This window comes from Balaenoptera borealis, assembly GCF_965194805.1.
Source record: "Balaenoptera borealis genome assembly, chromosome: 2".
Classification (NCBI taxonomy): Eukaryota; Metazoa; Chordata; class Mammalia; order Artiodactyla; family Balaenopteridae; genus Balaenoptera; species Balaenoptera borealis.
In genome coordinates, this window is record NC_138867.1 from 180,901,592 (window position 1) to 180,920,496 (window position 18,905).

Below are 18,905 nucleotides of genomic sequence, written 5' to 3' on the forward strand. Positions count from 1 at the left end.
TCGCAGTGCCCAGGTCCTGGGATAAAGCCAGGCCCAGGTCAAGGGGAGGGAGGGGGGAGGGGGGAGGGGGAGGGGGGCCACTTCCTAACCACAAGGAGGAAGGGTGGGCCACAGCCCTACGGGGACCAGTGTCCTGGATGGAGGGAGGCAAGGCCCAATTCCTGTGTGACCCGGGGCAGGTCCCCTCCCCTCTCTGGGCTTCACCAGCCACCAGCCCCTTTTCACAGGGCCGCAGCCACAGCTGCTGAGGGATCCAAGTTTAAAGGGCTCGAGGTGACCCAGGCCCACATCCAGCAGGTGGTGCTCACAGCTGGGTCCTACAGACATCAACGTTGACTTGGACAAAGCAATTCCTGGTAGTTACTTAGGGCCAGTCAATATGGGTCACCTGGTGGTTGGTTTCCAGTTCTCAAACATCACTCGGTGGGCTGGCTCATGACAAGCTGCTGAGCCAGGGGCTTCAGTACCGGCCGGAGAAGCGACCCTGACCCCTGACATCCGTAATCCAAGAGGAACCAAGGCCGCCATCACAGAATGCCTTCTGTCGAGACTTTGGACATCTTGCCAACCGAGAGCGTTACACCAACAGTCAGGATTGAAAATGATAATGGATTTCCCAGGACTTAAAACGTGGGCCCCCGTTTGGGGACGCCGCCACCCGCAGAGACCCAGAGATCATCAGAAGCTTTTCAAAGCTTGCAGTTGCACACAGCACAGTGGTATTGTCGAAAGTTGCTGCCACAGTCAGAAGCCAAGCCGTGGATCACAAGCCACCCGGCGCTGCGATTCAAGCTACAGCTGATTGCAACACCATCAGTTTTAGGAGAAACTGCAGTGGCGCTCTGCTGCAGAAATACTTGTGGCTTGCTGCAGTCCAAAATTCTTTGCGTAGGCAAAGAAATACTCCATTGTGTATTTTTATGAGGGTTACAAATGTCGAATTTTCTTTTTTATAGAAAAATGTAGAATGTGACCACAACTATTGTAGCTCTGTTTGGGCATCTCCACATTTTTAAGAGAATCAGAATTTCAACAATAAAAAATTGGAAGTGGCTGGGGCTTTCCCGACCCAGAAGCCCTTTTCACTTTACCTCTCTGAGCCTTGCTTTGCACAGCTGTAAAATGGGGTGATGCCTGCGTGCATAGTTGGCTGAGGAGATGAGACACAACCGTGTATGTAGAGTGCCTGGCACAAGCTCCCGGGCCTGTAACCTGTGTCTCCCCACCCAGCGGGGCCCCACCCTGGACCAGGAGCAGCACAGCAGCCCCCTCTCCAGCTCCCACACCAGGAAGAAAGGAGGAAGGACCAATGCCGTGAAATCATTTGGTTTATTCTTGAGCTCCGACAGGCCCCAGCCTGCCTTCGCCTCGTACAAACAGCACCCCCCCAACCCCTATTTGTCCAAAGGAGAAAACCGGGCCATTGTTGCCACACTGAGGGGTCACTGTGAGACGCCAGGCGGCCCCATCCTGAGGGCTGAGGGTGGACGCTGAGCTTTCCGGGCTGAAAGGGGCTGTGCCCCACCATGGTTCCTGGTATAACAATTCCCTGAGTCAGGAGGCGGGAAAAAGCTACCATGGTACCAGGCCAGGCACTTGGGCTGGGCAGAGAAGGGCACAGCGTTCCTTGTTTTGATTTTTAAAAAAAAAGCACCCCGAATATCTTGGGCCAAGAAGGGCAGCATAGAAATAAGGAGTGAAAAAATAGATTCTCTAGGGAATATAAAAAAGGAGCCAGCTGCTGCTGCAAAAGCTACACTGGCCGGGGCGCCTCATGGGATGTGCTGGGGTCCCTGGCTCCCTTCAGGGCCCATAGACCCATCCTGTTCCTACCGGGGTCCCACGGTGTGCCAGCCACTGGTGACAAACAGAGAACAAAAACCCTGCCCTCATGGAGCTTCCACTCTGATGGTAAGAAGTTACATAAAGAAAATAAAATGAGGCAATGGGGGTGGAGTGGAGAAGAATGACTTCCAATAAGGTGGTCGGGGAAGGCCTCTGGGAGGAAGTGACGTTTGAGCAAAGACCTGAGTGACAAGGAGCTAGTCATGTGACAGCTGGGGGAAGAGCATTCTAGGCAGAGGGAACAGCCAGTGTAAAGACCCTGAGGCAGGACGCTCTCAAGAAAAGCTTATGGGATGCCCGAGTTTGCCTGGGCAGCAAAGCCTGGCTGCAGACATCTCAGCACATCCCACATGCACACTCTTCCCTGGGTTGAGGGAAGGATAGAATTAGGGGGAAAAAATCTAGGATTAAAACTTTTGTCTTCAAAAAAAACAAAAAACAAAAAAACTTTGTCTTCATATAACCAATGCAAAATGGCCTGAGGGTTGAGGCTCACAATTCTGGACTGAGATGAAGAATAAGAAAAAGCTTTAGGATGGGGAATGCTTCGGGAGGAACAAAAATCAGGGCAATGGGAAAAGAGGGAGAGAAACTCAAATCATCTGCCTCCGCCAGAAAAAGAGAGGTCTCAAACTCAGATGCTTCAGGGGCCAGACATCTGGCCCTAAGAGACATGTGGGGCCTGAAACTCACACTCACTAAAGAGGGTGCCCTGGACTCAGATCCAGGCAGGCACGGCCCAGTCTGAAGCTAGAAATCCAAATTTTTGTGTCAGCACTGCCAGTTCTCCAACAAGGGTGATTGATTGATTCAAAGTTTTGTTTTTAAAAAAAGAAAAACTTCTCTCCGGGTTCAACATCTGCATTTGGCCTACAGGCCGCCCATCTGAAACCTATGACTCTTTAGCAGGTTCTGACGTTTGGACAGGATTATGGCTCTGCCATGGGGTCTTCTCTGGGGTACTGGTGACCCCCAAGGACACCCACAGCAGTGGAAAAAGTCCCCGTAGGGGTCCTCTTTCTCCATTCTGGAATCTACTCTCTGGGACTCACACAGTGGTCCCAAACACAGCAGGCTGGAGGTGGTCCCTGTCCTCTTCCTCCCCAGTACTGTTGGCAAGGGGTGAACTGGGCCCACCAGGGAGTGGGTGACTGGGGTCACTGGCCGGCAGGGGCCCCAGGCGCTCAGCCTCAGCCAGGGTGGCCATCAGCCCAGCCAGGGGTGGCCGGCGGCGGCAGATGTCCTGCAGCAGTTCAGCCCGGGGCTGCAGCTGCCTGATGAGCTTGTCCCTCTGGCACACGGCAGCCTGCAGACTCTGGACAGTAGCCTCGGAGGTCAGCAGCTGCTCCTGGAGAGTGGCAATTTCACTGGCAGGAAGGCAAGACGGGACAGTTATGGCACGGGGGAGCCAGAGGTTCTCTTCCCCTGCTCCCGACCTCCATCCCTGTCAGGTAAATCCCCCCTATTATGGACTGAATGTCTGTGTCCCTCCCTCCCCGAATTCATAGATTGAATCCCTACGCCACAATGTGATAGTACTTGGAGATGGGGCCTTGAGAAGTAAGTTTAGATGAGGTCATGAGGGTTTCCTTATAAGAACAGACACACCAGAGAGCTTGCGCTCTCTCTGTGCCACGTGAGAACACAGTGAGAAGATGACCATCTGCAAGCCAGGAAGAGGACCCTCACAAGGAACTGAATCTGTCAGAACCTTGATCTTGGATTTCCTAGCCTCCAGAACTGTGAGAAATGATTTGCTGTTGTTTAAGCCACCCAGTCTGTGGTATTCTTTAACGGCAACTTCAGCAGACTAACACACTCCCTCATCCATCCCCGTAGCTCTTCCTGCAGTTCCCTTGTCCCCTACATCTTTTCCTATTTGTTGTTCAGCTTAGATGGCCCCCCCTCCAGGAAGCCTTCCCTCTGGGCCCCCTCGGAGCCGTGTGGCCCTCCATCACACACACCCAATCACCCCATATTGGAACTGCCTAACAATGTGTCTGCTTGAGGGCAGGGCTGCATAGGTCTTACTGATGTGCCCTAATACCCAGCACAGTGCCTGGCCCATAGTAGATGCTCAGTAAAGATGAAGTAATGAATCCAACCAGCTCTGAATTTTTTCCCACCCGGTCCTCAGCACCACCTTCCTCCCTGGGCACTTGTCTCATCCCTTTCAACCCTCAGCTAGAGGGACTCTTCAAAACTGCTGATATCATCCCATCCTCCCCTCCTCAAGAACCTGCCATGGCTCCAGTACCTACATCAGGCGGCTGGTGGTCCCTGCACCACTCAGGACCAGCCGATTTTGCCTAGTGGTAAAATGGACCCTGTTTAAGTTAGATACCCACACTTGCATGACATCTCTCAACTTTACATAGTGAAAACTAAGTCAAGTATTTTGGTGTTTGTTTTTCCAATCCCACCAGTAGTCCGGGTCCACGTGAATGCACACGATTTCCCCTGCCGGTCCTCCTTTCCAGTCTCGGCTCTGCCTCCGCCCACCTCCTCCGAGAAGTCCATGTGGCCGACCCCGAGCCTCACCGGTCCTTGGCGCGGCCCAGCTCGTCTAGGGCGGCGCGCAGCTGCTGGTCGTGGCGGGCTAGGCGCTCGGCCTGGGTGCGCACCGTGCGCTCGGCCGCGTCCAGCCGCGCCTCCAGCTCCGCCGCGCGCCGGTGCACCGCAGCCAGGTGTGCGTTCGCCTCGCGGATCTGCAGGGGCGGCGGCGCTGACATGGCCCCGGCCACGGTCCAGGCCCGGCCACGCCCACGGGCGGCCCGGAACCGGCCCGGGCCACGCCCACGGGGGCCACGCCCCCAGCGGTTTGTTCAGGGCTTCGGCGTGATTGGCCGCGATCACTGCTAGGCTCCGCCCCCAGGGCTGGGTCTCGCCCTCCTCAAACCCAAACACCCTCGCCGGTTCCGGCAACTCAAAACTCCACCCCTGAGCCCGGCCTAACTCCAAGATTGGCCAAGGTCTTAACAAACCACGCCCCCAGGTTGGCCTTGTCCTCTGGCGGCGCCCCAGTTCGGGCTCTGGCAACAGGATTGGTCATTCCCTCGAAACAGACCCCACCCCCACCCCACCCCCACTTAGAAGCTAACGCGCCGGGTTGGTGGAACAGGCTGCGCTTCTCTCATTGGCCGCGTTCCTGCGCCTTAGGCAATCGTACAGCTCCGGATTGGTCAAGTGCCCTTCAGGTTATGTTTGGGCTCTGGCCACGCCCCAAGACTAGAGCATTCTTCATCCCGCCCAGGGGTTGGACTAGCCACAAACTGGGCACAGACCACATCGCGCTAAGAATCCGAGCACTGGGATTGGACACTTTCGCGTTAAGCCCCTGAACCTGACCACGCCCCCAAATAGTCGCACGCTGTTCGGACTCCGGCTTAAGACTGGCCACTGGGCGTGACCAAGCCTCCCCACAGATTCTGGCGCTGGGAGTGGCCACATCCCGCCACGTCCCGCCCCATAATGACGTCTCTCTCCTATCAAGTGGAGTACGGCCCCGCGGTCTCGTTTGTGCATGTGGATAGGCCTAGTACCTTTGATAGTCCCACCCCTAGTTAGGCCCCACCTCCGGGAGTCAAACCATTCCTGACCCAGGACCAGCTGAACTGAACTAGCGACATCTGCCTTCACTGATCCTGGTCGACTTCAGTTTCCCCCTCCAGAAATCGGCCAGCGCTGCGCGCGCTCTTCCTTTACGCCAGTCCCGATTCCAGCGCTTGAGCGCGACCCGTGTCCACGTCCGCGGCGCTCAATAAAGTTGCTCGCTTGTTGCCGTCCCGCCCGGAAGAGAGGCTGAGCGCGCCGCCCAGGAAGTCTCGCGGGAGTCAGTGGCGTCCGCCCTTGGGCGCTGGGAGCTGGGGCGTCTTGCGGTGCGGGGCCCGGGGTGTTCCGTCATGGCTAAGAGGCTTCTTCACCAGTACTGGGACATCCCCGAAGGTACCGAGTGCCACCGCAAGACCTACGCCACCACCAGTATCGGTGGTGCCACGGGTGAGCGCCGGTCGGGTCCCCAGGGCGGAGGGCGCAGGGAGGCCATCGGGTCACTGGGGGCTGTCCGAGGGCGTCCTGGAGGGGCTGAGGATCTCGCGGGGTGGCAGTGGTCATCGTCGGGGTGTCTGGGGCGGCCTTGGGACGCTGGGGGCTCTCGAACAAGATAGACTTTGTGGGGGTGTCGGACTAACTCACAGGGCGCAGAGAGGTCATAGGGTCACTGGGAGCAGTCCGAGGGGGTCCCATGGGGGCTGGGAATCTCGCGGAGTGGTACGTGACCATCGTCGGGGTGTCTGAGCCGGCCATGGGGACCGCTGGTGTGAGATAGACGTTGTGGGGGGATGGGTGTGACAGGGTTGGAGGGCCCTGGGAGGTCGTGGTATATGGGACAAGCTGGTCACTGGGGTCGTCAAAATCCCTGGGTGCTGGCATTTTGAGGTTATTGTTGAAACGCTCACCAGGCTCTGGGAAAGTGATGGAGTGGGAAGTGGTGGAGTGGGACGGGGCCATTATCGGGGTCAAAGAAGCTGGTCAAAGGTTCCGAGACTACAACTGAGTGTCTTCGAGATAATTTGGGAGGATCGTGGGTTATTACTGAGGTGTCTGAAGGCAGAAGTTTGAGAAGGTTCTGGAGTGGGATGAGGTCTTTGTAGGATCCAGGAGAACTGGGTGGTCAGAGACATCTGAAACTTTTATTGGGGGCCACCAGAGGGGTGTTAGGGGCGCTGCGGAGATGCTAAATGAAGTGACTCAGCAGCTACCATAAGGGTAGCCTTGGGGGAATCTGAGGGAACCACAGCCCTGGCAGTCCCCTGCAGGTGAGACCCTGGAGTCTCACCTCTTCTAGTCTCCTTCCCAATCTCAGTGTGAGACATAGGTATGATGGGTTTGGGGGCCACCTCTGTATCTCCAGCTCCTACAACAGGGCCTGGCAGAATTTGAGTCTGCACTGAGAGGCTTTGCATTAGGACCTAGTCATCGCTACCATTTTCTGCATATTTAGTTAGAGGCACCATTATCATCTTCATTTCTGAGAGGCGGAAACTGAAGGTTAGAGAGGTGGATGAACTGCCCGGGGGTCTTTGGGAGCCGGGCTGCAAATCCCGGTCTGCTCCTGGGGGTGACTGGGGCAAGGAATGCGCCTCCAGGGTCCTCATGAAGAGTCTTCAGGAAGGCTGAAGGGGGAGCCCCAGGGGATGGGTTTTGTGGCGTCTGCTTGAACGGAGCCTGGAGGGGGCTTGTTGGAGGGTGTTTGAGGGGGTGTAGGTGGAAACCTTTGACAGAGGCACTATGTCGGGTGGTCGTGGAGAGACTCAGTTTTGGGGGTGGTCACTGGCTTCCAGGAGGCCTGCAGGGGCCCCAGGGGTCTTCGAGGGCGTCGCTGTGTGCGTGTGTCACTCACTCTGCCCGCCCGCATTCTCTCACTGGCCAACTCCACTCAACACTCAGGACCTGGTTAAACGTGCTCCTGGATCCTCCCTCACCTCCCCGCTCCTTCCATCCCTGCCGCCCCTCAGCCCTCCACCCAGGGAACTCGTTTCACGCTTGGCTTCCCGGGGATGGTGAGCCCCTGGAGGGCAGGGAGCCAGGCTCTAGCCCAGCCCAGCGGCCTGTGGGAACACAGTAAGCGGAGGAACAAATGAGTGAGGGAAGGAAGGGAGGAAGGCAGGGCAGTAACTAGGAATGAATGAATGAGTGACTTGTGAATGAATTAATGAGTGAGGGAAGGTACACAGTAAATGAGTGAATGAATGTATGCGGGCCCACAGTTACAGTCTGTGAATGAATGAACGTGCACCGTGTCAGGCGGTCACTTCAGGAGGCTGAGGGGGAACTAGGGGCAGGCGGAGGGGCTGGGGCGGGGCCTTTTGAAGGGGTGACGGGAGCCTGTGGAAGGGGCCGAGTCAGTAGAGACTCTCGAGTGGAGGTGGGCTCCCGGGGGGGCGGGCTGGCCCGTCACCTGCTGAATGATTGCTGGGCGGAGGGGGCCGGTCCTTGACCCTGGGGTAGTCCGGCGCCTTCCAGGTCATCCGCTCACAGGTAAAGGACTTCTGAGGGGTCTTGGGATTGTGGGGCACTCTGTGTCCCACGTGGCCTGTGAACTGGGCGTCCCTCAGCCAGGACCGCAGGCAACTGGGGGTGAGGCCGATCAGGTTCCCCCGCCAGGACTCACTGCCTGACTGGGTTTGGGAACCGTCAGTGAATCTTGTCAGTGGTTCCTGTGCAGGGGTCTTCACTCCTCGTTCCCGGCCCGGCTCTGGAGATCAGGCCTCCCCAGGTCCCAGGCAGGATGGGGAGCCCCCTCTGATTCAGCCTCTTTACAAGGTGGGGTTTGGGCGTGGGGACGTGTGACAGAATGACTGAGGAAAGGGGTTTGTTGGGCCAGGGCAGGCCGTGCAGGCTTGGGGGAGCCCCAGACTCCGGCCCCCTCCCCACTTCCCAGCCTTCAGCCGCTCTGAGGGGAGCAGGGACACTAGGGTTCATCGTGGGATCAGGAGGGATTCGATCTGGAGAGTCCCCAGGCGGGCGCTTTGCGTGAGGGAGCCTTCTGTATATGTGGCTCTTTTCCTGTCGTCCCTGGGGCTCAGTTTCCCTGCCTGGGAAGTGGGGTGGCCGTCTTGGCCCTCCTCGGGGTTGCTCTCAAGGTTACCCCCGCTGTGCAGTGTGAAAAGTTCCCCACAGCTCTGGTGAGCTGAACCCCAGCCAGGGCTGGGGGGGAACGCTGCTCAGCCAGGAAGGTCACGTGAGGGCTGCACGCAAGCTGTGAGGTCTCCAGAAGCTGCAGGCTTGGGGACCTGGCGGGGCCCACATCCCTGGGGCATCGGTGAAGGTGGCGCTTGGCCTTTGGGTCAGACCCTTCTGGCTTCCAGGCTGCTCTGCCAGGTGGCATCGGGCAAGTCGCTCTGCCTTTCTGAGGACACCCCCCCGCCCCACCACGAAGCGACGGATCAGAGGGGACTGAGCCTATTGGGCCCCGAGGAGGGTGAATGGGGCGGTGGGTGCCCTTGCCGCCCTGCAGGTGGCAGTTGTGTTTTGTCTGGGGTGGGCTGGCCCCAGGAGGTCTGTGCTGGCGGCCTGCTCACCCTGGTGGTCTGTCGGGAGAGGAGGGGTGCATTGTCTGCCCCGAGCAGGGTCAGCTGGAGGGTGGGGAGCCCCGTGTTGGAGCCAGCCAGCTGGGCTTTGGTCTAATGTCCACCGAAGAGGGTCTGGCTGGGGAGGCTGCCTGAGGCTGCCCCAGCCTTACCCCAGGCCCACACACGGCCCAGGTCAGCGTTCCCTCAGGATGCCCCAGGCTAGAACCTTGGGCCTGGCTGCCCACCTGGCACTTGGCTCCAGGCCTGGACCCCACCAGGGCCCCTCACACGTAAAAGCCAACGTCAGGGGCAGGGCAGCCGGGGCGGTGGCAGAGATGTAAGAGCTGACGAGAGTAGCAAGGCTGAGCCAGCCAGGGGCGAGGGACGGGCCCGGAGGTGGCGAGGAAGTGGCGAGGAAGAGGCGTGGTGGCCCTGGAGCGAGCCTCCAAGCCTCTGCTAAGGAACCCTGGGCCCTGTGGGAGGATGGAGCCTGGCATGGGAGTGGGGAGCAGGGCCAGGGTGCCGGCGCAGCCACCAAGGCCACCAAGGCCCCAGCCCATCCTTGCGGAGGCCGTGTGCTGGGCTGGTGCCCTGCGGGGGGCCAGCGAGGGCAGGGGGATGCAGGTGGCACTCTACAGGCCTTGGTGGGGGAATGCCTGGGGGCTGGAGGGGGCGGGTGAGAGCCCAGGACTCGGAGCCAGGTTTGGGCCCCAGCTCATCGACTGTGGGACCCCGGGTGAGCCCTGAAACCGCCCCTCCTGGGCCAAGCAGTGGCGCCAGGAGCCGCCTTGGTGGCTGCCGTGAGCACGAAGGGAGCAGTCACTGTGGGATGGGGAGGGGCCTGCCCCCAGCCAGGGCCCGGGTCTGACTCCCTCCCCGCCCTCTCTGCCCACAGGCCTCGTTGTCTCCGCCTACAGCGTGGCGCTCCAGACCCCGTCCTCCTTCCTGGACGGAGTGGCGAGGACAGGGCGGTACACGTTTACCGCAGGTGAGCGAGCGAGCCCGCCCGGCGACTGGGCTTCTCCTTCGGGGGCCCTCCCAGCGCTGGTCTGGGCCCCTGACTCAGACTCAGGGCCCATCCCTCCCCTCCGCCCCTACAGCCGCCATCGGTGCCATATTCGGCCTCACCTCCTGCATCAGTGCCCAGGTCCGCGAGAAGCCTGACGACCCTCTCAACTACTTCCTCGGAGGCTGCGCCGGAGGCTTGACCCTGGGAGCGCGCAGTGAGTGAGCCTGCGCCCCTGACCTCTGCCACCCCTCCTCCCTCTCTTGTCTCCTGGGCCTGGGCCCCGTGGGGGCGGCGGGCAGGCAGAACGCGTGTCCAGCTGCGGAGCCGGCTGTTGCCCTGAGAGCTCCCAGCACCTTTGAATCTTGGCCACCGGCTAGCGTAGCAGTGGTTTCAGCCGCTGCTGCCCAGACAGCTACCGCGCGCCCACCTCGCCACACCCTCTCGCCTTCCCGTGGCTGCCTGTGACACTTGGCATGGCCCCCGAGGCCCCGCGCGCGGACTGTACCCGTCCCCTCCCTGCCCTCGCCGCCTCGCTCGCTCTGCTCCAGCCCCGTGGCCTCCTTGCTGTGCCCCCTGCACACCAGGCACGGTCCTGCCCCAGGGCCTCGGCATGGGCTGTGCCCTCTGCCTGAACACCCTTCCCCCAGATGTCAGCACGGCGGCCCCTCTCGCTGTTCTAACCCCCCACGTACGATCCAAGGCATGTGATCCTGGCCCCCACCCGCCCTCGCTTCATATCTCTCTCCTCTGTCTGCCGCGTCTTGTCAGAGAACACGAGGTCGCCGCCTGTCTCCCCCGCCGGCCCCTGAGCACGCACGGAGTAGGTGGGGCTGGCCTTGGAGCTGCCGCCCCTCTCCCAGCACCCAGGGCCCTGCAGGGGAGCCGCTCTCACCATCCCCACTTTACAGATGCAGGGACTGAGGCTCCGAGGGGGCATGAGGTGGCCCGAGGGCACCCGGGAAGCAGGAGTTAGGATGCTTCCCTAGTGGGAGGCGGGCCGGGCCCCAGGCCAGCCTTGCACAGTGGAGCCGCCTGGAATAGGAAGCAGACGGCTCTTCTCGCCTGGGCGGGGCGGGGCGCGCGGCAGGCGGAGGCCACACGCAGATAAACCGCTGGGCCTGGGGCCCAGCAGCCCGGGAGTGCTCCGTGGACGGTTCCAGCTGGGCAGAGAGGGAGGATGCCGAGGAAGAAGGCCCGCGCCCTCCTGGCCTTCGCTTCGAGACCTTGGCTGGGGTCTGGGTTTGACCAGCGCCCCTGAGCCTGCGATGGGGGTGTGAGCCCTGCGCCCAGCAGGCAGACCCCCTCCCTGCGGCCACTCTCAGGCCACAGGCGTCTTGTGTTCTCCGCTCCCCGGACCACAGGGTAGGCTCAGCCAGGACACGAGCTGAGACCCACCAACACGCCATCCGTCCCCTCCCGCCCCCGGACCCAGCAGCCTGGACTGCTGCCTCCCTCCTCCCTCATCCCTGCCTCAGTTTCCACGCCCGTCTTCAAAGGCCGGGGGCCTGGGGGCTCGTCCCAGCCACCCGAGCTTGGAGTGGGGGCCGTCCTCTCGCGGTCACTGCCGGCGCCCCGGGTGGGCATGGGTGAGCCACCTGCGCGTGTGCCTGACGCCAGCCTCCCCGCTCTCACAGCCCACAGCTACGGGATTGGAGCTGCCGCCTGTGCGTACATGGGCATTACGGCCGCCCTGGTCAAGATGGGCCAGCTGGAGGGCTGGAAGGTGTTTGCAGAGCCCAAGGTGTGAGCCCTGCTGCCTCCTGGGACTTTGGGCAGGTTGAAATTCGTCTAAAAATAATAAATTGTGTGTATGTCTGTGTGAGTTTCCCCTGCTCCGTTGTTCTCTGGGGTGCAGCCCTGTCTGGGGAGGGCTGGGTGACAGGCCAGCGCTGGTGAGGGCCGCAGGGCGGATGCTGGAGGAGTGAGGAAGCGGCAGGAGATACGGCATCTGGGTCTGTGCCTGACGGGCCCAGAGGAGGGAGCAGGCGTCGGGCAGGGGCCCGCGGGCCTCGGCCTGTTCTCTTGGCGGGCGGGAGCCCATGGGGGGCGGGGGGGGCGGAACTGGGCCCTGCTGCCCACAGCCCTTCCTACGGCCCCCCCTGCAGGCCCCTCTCTGGGCCTCCCCCCAAAGCCAACAGCATGTGGAAAACACACCCAGGCCCCATGCACGGCCTGTTTCCAAATTCCTGGGTGTTGGAGCAGAGAGCCCTGGACGGCCTGGCCCCGGAGCCTTGTCCCCGTCCGACAGGTGGGTGACAGGCCACCGGGAGCCCTCAGGGCAGGCGCCCACGGCAACAACGAGAAGAGGGACTCGAGGTCCCCGCCCGCTGCTGCCTGTCAGGCCTGGTGATTTAGGTGGCTCCGGAATGCTGGCACGGCCTGGCCCCGGGCTTTCTGCACAACTGGCTCAGTTCTTCCTGGAAGCCAGAAAGGAAGGCCCGGCATGTTCCAGCATACCTCGATGGGCCATAAATTAGGGCTCTCCGGGCCCCACCCTAGGGAGCAGGGTCGGGTGAGGGTGGGGTCAGGTCCTGGCAGGGGTCTGGGCGCTGCAGGTGGCCCGGGGGCGGCAGGAGCAGGCCAGGCTGGTCGCAGCCCTCACGCACCCCCTCCCTGGTGTGTGGCCCGTCCCTCCTTCCCCTTCCTCCTTCCTCTTCCTCCTCTCTTGGGGGCCTGGATGTGGTTGAAAGCCAAGCTTGGAGCCTTGCTTTCCTCCTTTGTCCACCCCAGCTAATAACTCATCCGGGTGTTAAGCAGAGCACAGGGCCCCAGCCCCACGGCCGTTGGCTGGGCTGGCCTCACCGCCATTTCCTTATGCCCCCAGTCGCCATACAACCATTCAGGTCCCTCCCAGCCCAGGCCCCTCAGCCTCCCCACCTGCCACACTGAGCCTCTCCACGCTGACACAGCCTCTCATCCAGCATGCCCTCCAGGGAGTGGGCGCCAGCGTCCACATGCGGCCTGGGACCGGCCACCGGCTCGGGGTCGTGTCCAGGCCTAGCTACCCGAGCCTGGACTTGGGGGTCTTTGAGAGAGGGTGGAGATGCCCCACCGGCCCATGGACTGGGAGGGGAGGGCCCAAGAGGGCTCTGGGCTCCCAGACCTGCGTTCGAAACCCAACATTTGGTTCTTTCCTGGCTCTGTCTTCCGTTTCCCCACCTGGGAAGTGGGGATGACCGGGTCCCTCCCTCAGAGATGTTCCCTGAAGAGGGAAAATAGCTACACCCCATGGAAGCGCCCTTTCCCTGCCCTCTAGGCGGCGGCCGGGGTCCCCTGCTCCTGCACCAGCCTGGTCTGTCCCTGCGGTGGCTGGCAGGGGACGGAGCCCACCATGCTCGGTCCACCCCGGGTCCCCGGCACGGTGGCCCTGCCCCGACCGCGGAGAAGTCAAGTTCCATCCCTGCTGCCTGCCTCTCCCTCCTTTCACGGCTTCCCGCCTGTCCCGCCCCGGGGCAGCAGGGGCGACAGGTTCTCTGAGTTGGTGGCGAGTTGGTAGCGTGGCCCCGTCGTCACCGTAAATAGGGCCTGTGATCGTCATCGGGGCCGCCAAGGGCTGGAGCCGGGAGGACCTGTTCAAGGCCCCGCAGCTGGTCACTTCCCAGCCCTCTCACAGCAGTAGCTTCCAGAACCAGATCTACCCAGGCCCCCCCTCCCCCCTACACCCTTCCTCAGCCCCCACTGTCCTAACGGCCAAACCCTGTGCCGGGTCCAAGGGCCCATGGAGCGGAGGAAGAGCTCATTCACGGCCAGCCAGCCCCAGCCCACCTCCAGGCCTCGGTTTTCCCCTCTAGCTCAGGCCAGGGCCGCGCTGCCGCCCACCCAGCCCTTTGCGGGCCGGCGGCCAGCGTTGGAGCAGTGCCCCCAGCAACGGCCCCGGCCCCCCCAGCATGGGGCAGGAGGGAGCAGCTGCTCCCCGGGCTCCAGGCAGCCCCAGACCCCTCAGCCGTTATGTACTAGGCTGTGAGGGGCCCGCATCGCCCCACACACGGGCCCCGGGGCACGGCCCCTGTCCAGCGGATCCAGTTCCCCTCCTCCTCGACCTGGAACCCCACGTCCTGCCACAGCAGCCCCCACGTGGGGCAGTGGAGGACCTTTCCAGAGACACTCATCCCCCGCCTCGACGAAGCCACCCCCAGCCCCAGACAGTCTGGACTAGCGAAGGGAGGGGGCAATAGGAGGGCTTCCTGGATGAGGCAGAGAAGGGAGGACCTGGGCATGAAGAGGTCTTTCCAGACGTGCACAAAGGGGAAGGGTGTCCCAGGCAGAGGACAGAGCAAGATCAAAGGCCTGGGAGAGGGCACAGCAGGTGAGCGATACAGGCCTGGGGGCAGTGGTGGGGCGCTCCCTCCCCGAGGACCCTAGCCCTGGGGACACTTGCCAGTGGGGACAAAGCTGCAAGGACTGACCCAGCCCTCCAGGCCGGGCCGGGTCTCTGAGCTCTTTGCAAGCCGAGAAAATGTGAGCCATCTAAGTAAGACAAAAGGAGAAAACCCTTTGAGCCCTTGCCACCTGCCAGCAGGGCCCATTTGTCGATGGTGATGTTGCTGTCATTTTGTGGGCTTGTTGAATCCTGACAACAGCCCCGGGAGTGAGCTCTTCACATTAGTCCTGTTTTACAGATGAGGAAACTGAGGTGCCAAGAGGTGACGTCACAGGGCCCGGCTCACAGCAGGCACTCAGTGTTAGTTCTTTATTTTATTTTATTTATTCTTTTGGCCTCACAGCATGGCATGCGGGATCTTAGTTCCCCGACCAGGGATCAAACCTGCACCCCCTGCATTGGAAGTGCAGAGTCTTAACCACTGGACCACCAGGGAAGTCCCCAGTGTTAGTTCTTTTATTATTATAGCTATTTTTGGCAAAGAGCATTATAGACTGTCTCTGAAAGACTTCCCGTGTGGTCGCCGTGGCAGGAACAAAAGCAGCCCAGTGGGACAAGGGAGGTGTTCTCGCGGCCAAGTGATCTTAAAAGCAAAATTATACTGTCACAAATTCCTGTAAAAAGTTATGTTGGACGTGGGCTGGAGGACACACAGCGCTTTCGAGGAGGCCCCACAGGCCTGCCGTTTGCCCCTGCTGGACCTGCAGGCTGGTCCTCTGCCCTCTCACCCCTTTTCACACCCTTCTGCCTTCAGAGCCCATCCTGGGTGTGCCCACATCTCACTCCCTCCGCAGCTCCCACCCGGGTCCGGCCTCCATCAGCACCACCTGGACCCGGGTACTCACCCCCATCCTGGTCTCTGGCTCCACCCTCGCCCCCACTCTGTCCTCCCCACAATAGCTAGTGGCAGCACCAGAGTCAGGTCATGTCCCCACTCTGCCCACAGCCCTCCAGGGCTCCCACCTCCCTGGGGGTAAAAGCCCAAGTCCTCCCTGCGGCCCACAAGGTCCTGCACGACCTGCCCTGTCCCCTCCCTGCCCTCCCCTCCTCCCTCTCTCCCCCTCGCTCACTCTGCTTCAGACACACAGGCCTCCTCACTGTTCCTCCAACACGCCAGGCACGGTCCTGCCCCAGGGCCTTTGCACGGGCTGTGACGTCTGCCTGGACCTCTCTCCCCGCAGATGTCCCCTGCAACTTACCAACTCACCTCCTTCAGTTCTCAGTTCAAATGTCACCTCCTCATTGAAGCCTCCCTGACACGCCACTGAAATGGTGCCCCGCCCAGCCCGCAGCGCCCCACACGCCGTTTACCCTCTTCTCTTTTTGTCCATCACACTTACCAGCTTCCAAATCCCCCATCATCCTCCTGTGTACTGTTTAGTGGAGCATGGGACATATCCTGGTTGTTATGTCAGCACCCAGCCTAGGAACACAGCAGGGCTCTGTAAATACGTGGCCCAGCCCTGCTCTGGGCGGGGTCCCACTCACTTCACCCCCAAAGATGATGGCTGCTGTGGGGTGGGGGGAGGCAGGGACAGGTAGGAACCATCCGTGTTGTGAGGGTCTCGAAGGCAAGACTTACAAGTGTTTACCAAGCACCTACGTGTGTCAGGCGGAGACTCGGGCCTGGGATCCCATCAGCCAGCAAGACCGGCGAGGCCCCCGCCTTCCTGGAACTCGGCCTTTGGTCTGGAGGAAGAAATAGTAAAACAGTAATAAAAAAAAAAAAAAAAAAAACAGTAAAATGAGGAAACATGTAAATGAATAAGAGTGATTTACACAAAACCATGCTCGAGAGAGAAAACCAAGGTGACGCGAAACCCAGCCAGAGAGAGGAAGGGCCAAAGCCTGGCATGTTCCCAGGTGGACACAGCAAGTCAGGGCAGACACCTTGGAATCCATCCTGCGTCCACCATAGCAGGCGCTTCGGGTCCTGGCCCGTCTGAGCACCCCGGAAAGGGCTGCTCCAGGAGGGAGCAGGGGCCCTGAGTGCCTCGGGGCACCCACTGCCAGGCCACAGGGTCCTCACACCAAGGGGAGGGTAGAACGAGCGAGGAGGAGACTGGAGGGTGGAGTCTCGGGGAAGGGAGAGCCGAGGGTTCCTGCCTGGGTTCTGGTGGGGGTGTGAGGCCCCGGCCCACCCTCACCACCCCACCCTCGAAGCCCGAAGCCGGGCTAGTTGTCGCTGCAGGGCTCTGGAAGTGGGGGGGCAGCGCTTTGCCCCCTCTCACCTTGTCTGGCTCGAAATCCAGGGCTCAGAACCCAGGGGGAACCCCCAGTGCCCGGGATGCAGGCCATCTCCAGCATCCTGGGCCAGAGAGTGACTGCCTGTGGGGAAACTGAGGCACGCAGCAGCCACAGGGCTGCCCGGGGGCCTCCAGTAGCTCCCCTCCAGTCACCCACCCTCCGTTCCTCCACTCTGGCCCTCCTTGGATTTGGCATCCAGAGAGGTCTGGCTGGGCCCCCAGCCCCGCATTGGCACTCACAGGTCCCTCCTCGGAGCCAGCCACGCCTCCCAGGGCCTTCCCGGAACGCTGGGTTGGTCGGCCCAGGTGTGAGGGGCTCAGTCAGGCCTGACCCCAGACCGGCCAACATCTCACCTCCGGGGGGCCCCGCGGGCTCTGAACACTCCGGATGCAGAGCAACAAAGGTGTGAGCCGGGGGGTGGCCAGGCTCCGGGGGCCGAGGGAGGCTTTCAGCCCAAACGGAGCAGCTGCAGGCAAACCCATGGCCTGGCCTAAAATTCCCCCCACGAATCCACCTTCTTTTAAAGTCCATCCAAACGCTTTTATTTTGCCCTTTTTTTTTTTTCACAGCAGCCTTTTTTTTTTTTTTAAACTTTTTGGCCGTGCCTCTCAGCATGTGGGATCTTAGTTCCCTGACCAGGGATCGAACCCATGCCCCCTGCAATGGAAGTGTGGAATCTTAACCACTGGACCGCCAGGGAAGTCCCCACAGAAGTCTTTTTAAAATGTGTTTTACAAGTTTTTTTTTTTTTTCAATAGGTAAAACAGACTCAGGCCACACAGTATAAAATATACCAAAGGGTGTTCAGGAAAGACACCAGCCACCCAGCCTCCCCAGAGCCCGCTGGCCAGTTTCTTGTTTCTCCTTCCTGCAGTGTTTCTCACCCAAACAAGCGCATCTGTATATTTTTCCTTTCCTCTCACAGAAATGGCATCACACTGTCAGTCCCTGCTGTTTTGCAACCCATCCGATTTCCTCCCAACAATAGGTCCCAGATTTCTTTCCATTAAGTGTCTCTGGCCTTTTAACGGCTGTGTAATATTCCCTCCTGTGGCTGAATTGTTTGTTATCTGCATTAAAGCACATTCCCTGGTATAAACAGTGATGTGATGCAAAACCTGTAATGAGTGTCACTGTGCATGTGGGTCAATATACTCACACCCTTCCTGAAAAAAAATTTTTTTTTTTTTTTGGCTGCACCCTGTGGCATGCAGAACTTCCCCAACCAGGGATCGAACCCACGACCTCTTCAGTGGAAGCGTGGAGTCTTAACCAAGACCACCAGGGAAGTCCCTGAAAGTTTTTTTAAGTAATAAACTTGATATTTTTAGAGCAGTTTTAGGCTTATAGGAAAATTAAGCAGAAAGCGCAGAGTTCTCATATAGCACCTTGCTCCCCCAGCGGGCAGGCACCGTTTCCCCTATTATTAACGTCTTATATTAATGTGCTCCATTTGTCACATTTGATGAACTAATACTGATACATTGTTATAAACTGGAGTTCATAGTTGGCATCAGGGTTCACTCTTTTTTTTTGGTTATCTAAAGATATGATTTTTTTCTGTTGAAGTGTAGTTGATTTACAACGTTGTGTTAGTCTCAGTGTACAGCAAAGTGATTCAGCTATATATTCTTTTTCATATTCTTTTCCTTTATAGGTTATTACAAGATACTGAGTATAGTTCCCTGTGCTATACAGTAGGACCTTGTTGTTTATCTATTTTATATTTAGTAGTGTGTATCTGTTAATCCCAAACTCCTAATTTATCTCTCTTCCCCTTTCCCCTTTGGTAACCACAAGTTTGTTTTCCATGTCTGTGAATCCATTTCTCTTTTGTCAGTAAGTTCATTTGTATCATTTTTTTAGATTCCACATATAAATGATACCATATAGTATTTGTCTTTTGCTGTCTGACATACTTCACTGAGTATGATAATCTCTAGGTCCATCCATGTTGCTGCAAATGGCATCATTTCGTTCTTTTCTTTATGGCTGAGCAGTATTCCACTGTATGTATGTATATACCGTATCTTCTTTATCCGTTTATCGGTCGATGGACATTTAGGCTGCTCCCGTGTCTTGGCTATTGTAAACAGTGCTGCTATGAACATTGGGATATGGGTTCATACTTGGTGTTGTATATTCTATGGGTTTGGACAGACGTGTGATGACAGGTATCCACCGTTATATCATCATGCAGGGTAGTTTCACTGCCCGAAAAATCCTCTGTGCTCCGGCTACTCAGCCCTCCTTCGGCCACCCCTGGCCACCACTGATCCTTTTCCTGTCTCTGTAGTTTCGCCTTTTCCAGAATGTCCTGTAGTTGGAATCAAAGTCTATAGCCTTTTCA

At 59.3% G+C, this 18,905-nt stretch overlaps 2 protein-coding genes across 4 annotated transcripts in view; one reads left to right on the plus strand and one right to left on the minus strand.

Moving 5' to 3' along the window:
* Nucleotides 1-1,310: 1,310 nt before the first annotated feature.
* On the minus strand, nucleotides 1,311-4,643 carry VMAC (vimentin type intermediate filament associated coiled-coil protein). Its single transcript, XM_082380302.1, has 2 exons — nucleotides 4,387-4,643; nucleotides 1,311-3,212 (listed from the first exon to the last, which is right to left on the minus strand). Exons 1-2 carry the CDS (start codon nucleotides 4,575-4,577, stop codon nucleotides 2,894-2,896), a joined length of 510 nt encoding a protein of 169 aa, XP_082236428.1. The 5' UTR covers nucleotides 4,578-4,643; the 3' UTR covers nucleotides 1,311-2,893.
* An 804-nt stretch (nucleotides 4,644-5,447) lies between these two features.
* Nucleotides 5,448-18,905, plus strand: part of NDUFA11 (NADH:ubiquinone oxidoreductase subunit A11) — a 57,534-nt gene continuing 44,076 nt past the window's right edge. For 2 of the 3 annotated variants that reach the window (XR_014241430.1, XM_082380673.1), the window contains exons 1-3: nucleotides 5,448-5,844; nucleotides 9,814-9,906; nucleotides 10,019-10,141. Coding sequence is in view for 2 of the 3 variants with exons in the window: in XM_082380673.1 (XP_082236799.1) it covers nucleotides 5,748-5,844; nucleotides 9,814-9,906; nucleotides 10,019-10,141 (313 nt within the window). In the remaining variant the exon portion in view is untranslated. Of the gene's footprint in view, nucleotides 5,845-9,813; nucleotides 9,907-10,018; nucleotides 10,142-11,561; nucleotides 11,745-18,905 lie in introns of those variants that run through there. The other variant, XM_082380672.1, reaches the window with a different exon arrangement.

Excerpts from the sequence above, each read along its gene's own strand:
- VMAC (XM_082380302.1), bottom strand. The coding sequence starts at position 4,577 with ATGTCAGCGCCGCCGCCCCTGCAGATCCGCGAGGCGAACGCACACCTG. Across the intron at positions 3,213-4,386 it reads CTGGGCCGCGCCAAGGACCG|TGAAATTGCCACTCTCCAGG; the intron begins GTGAGGCTCGGG and ends CCTTCCTGCCAG.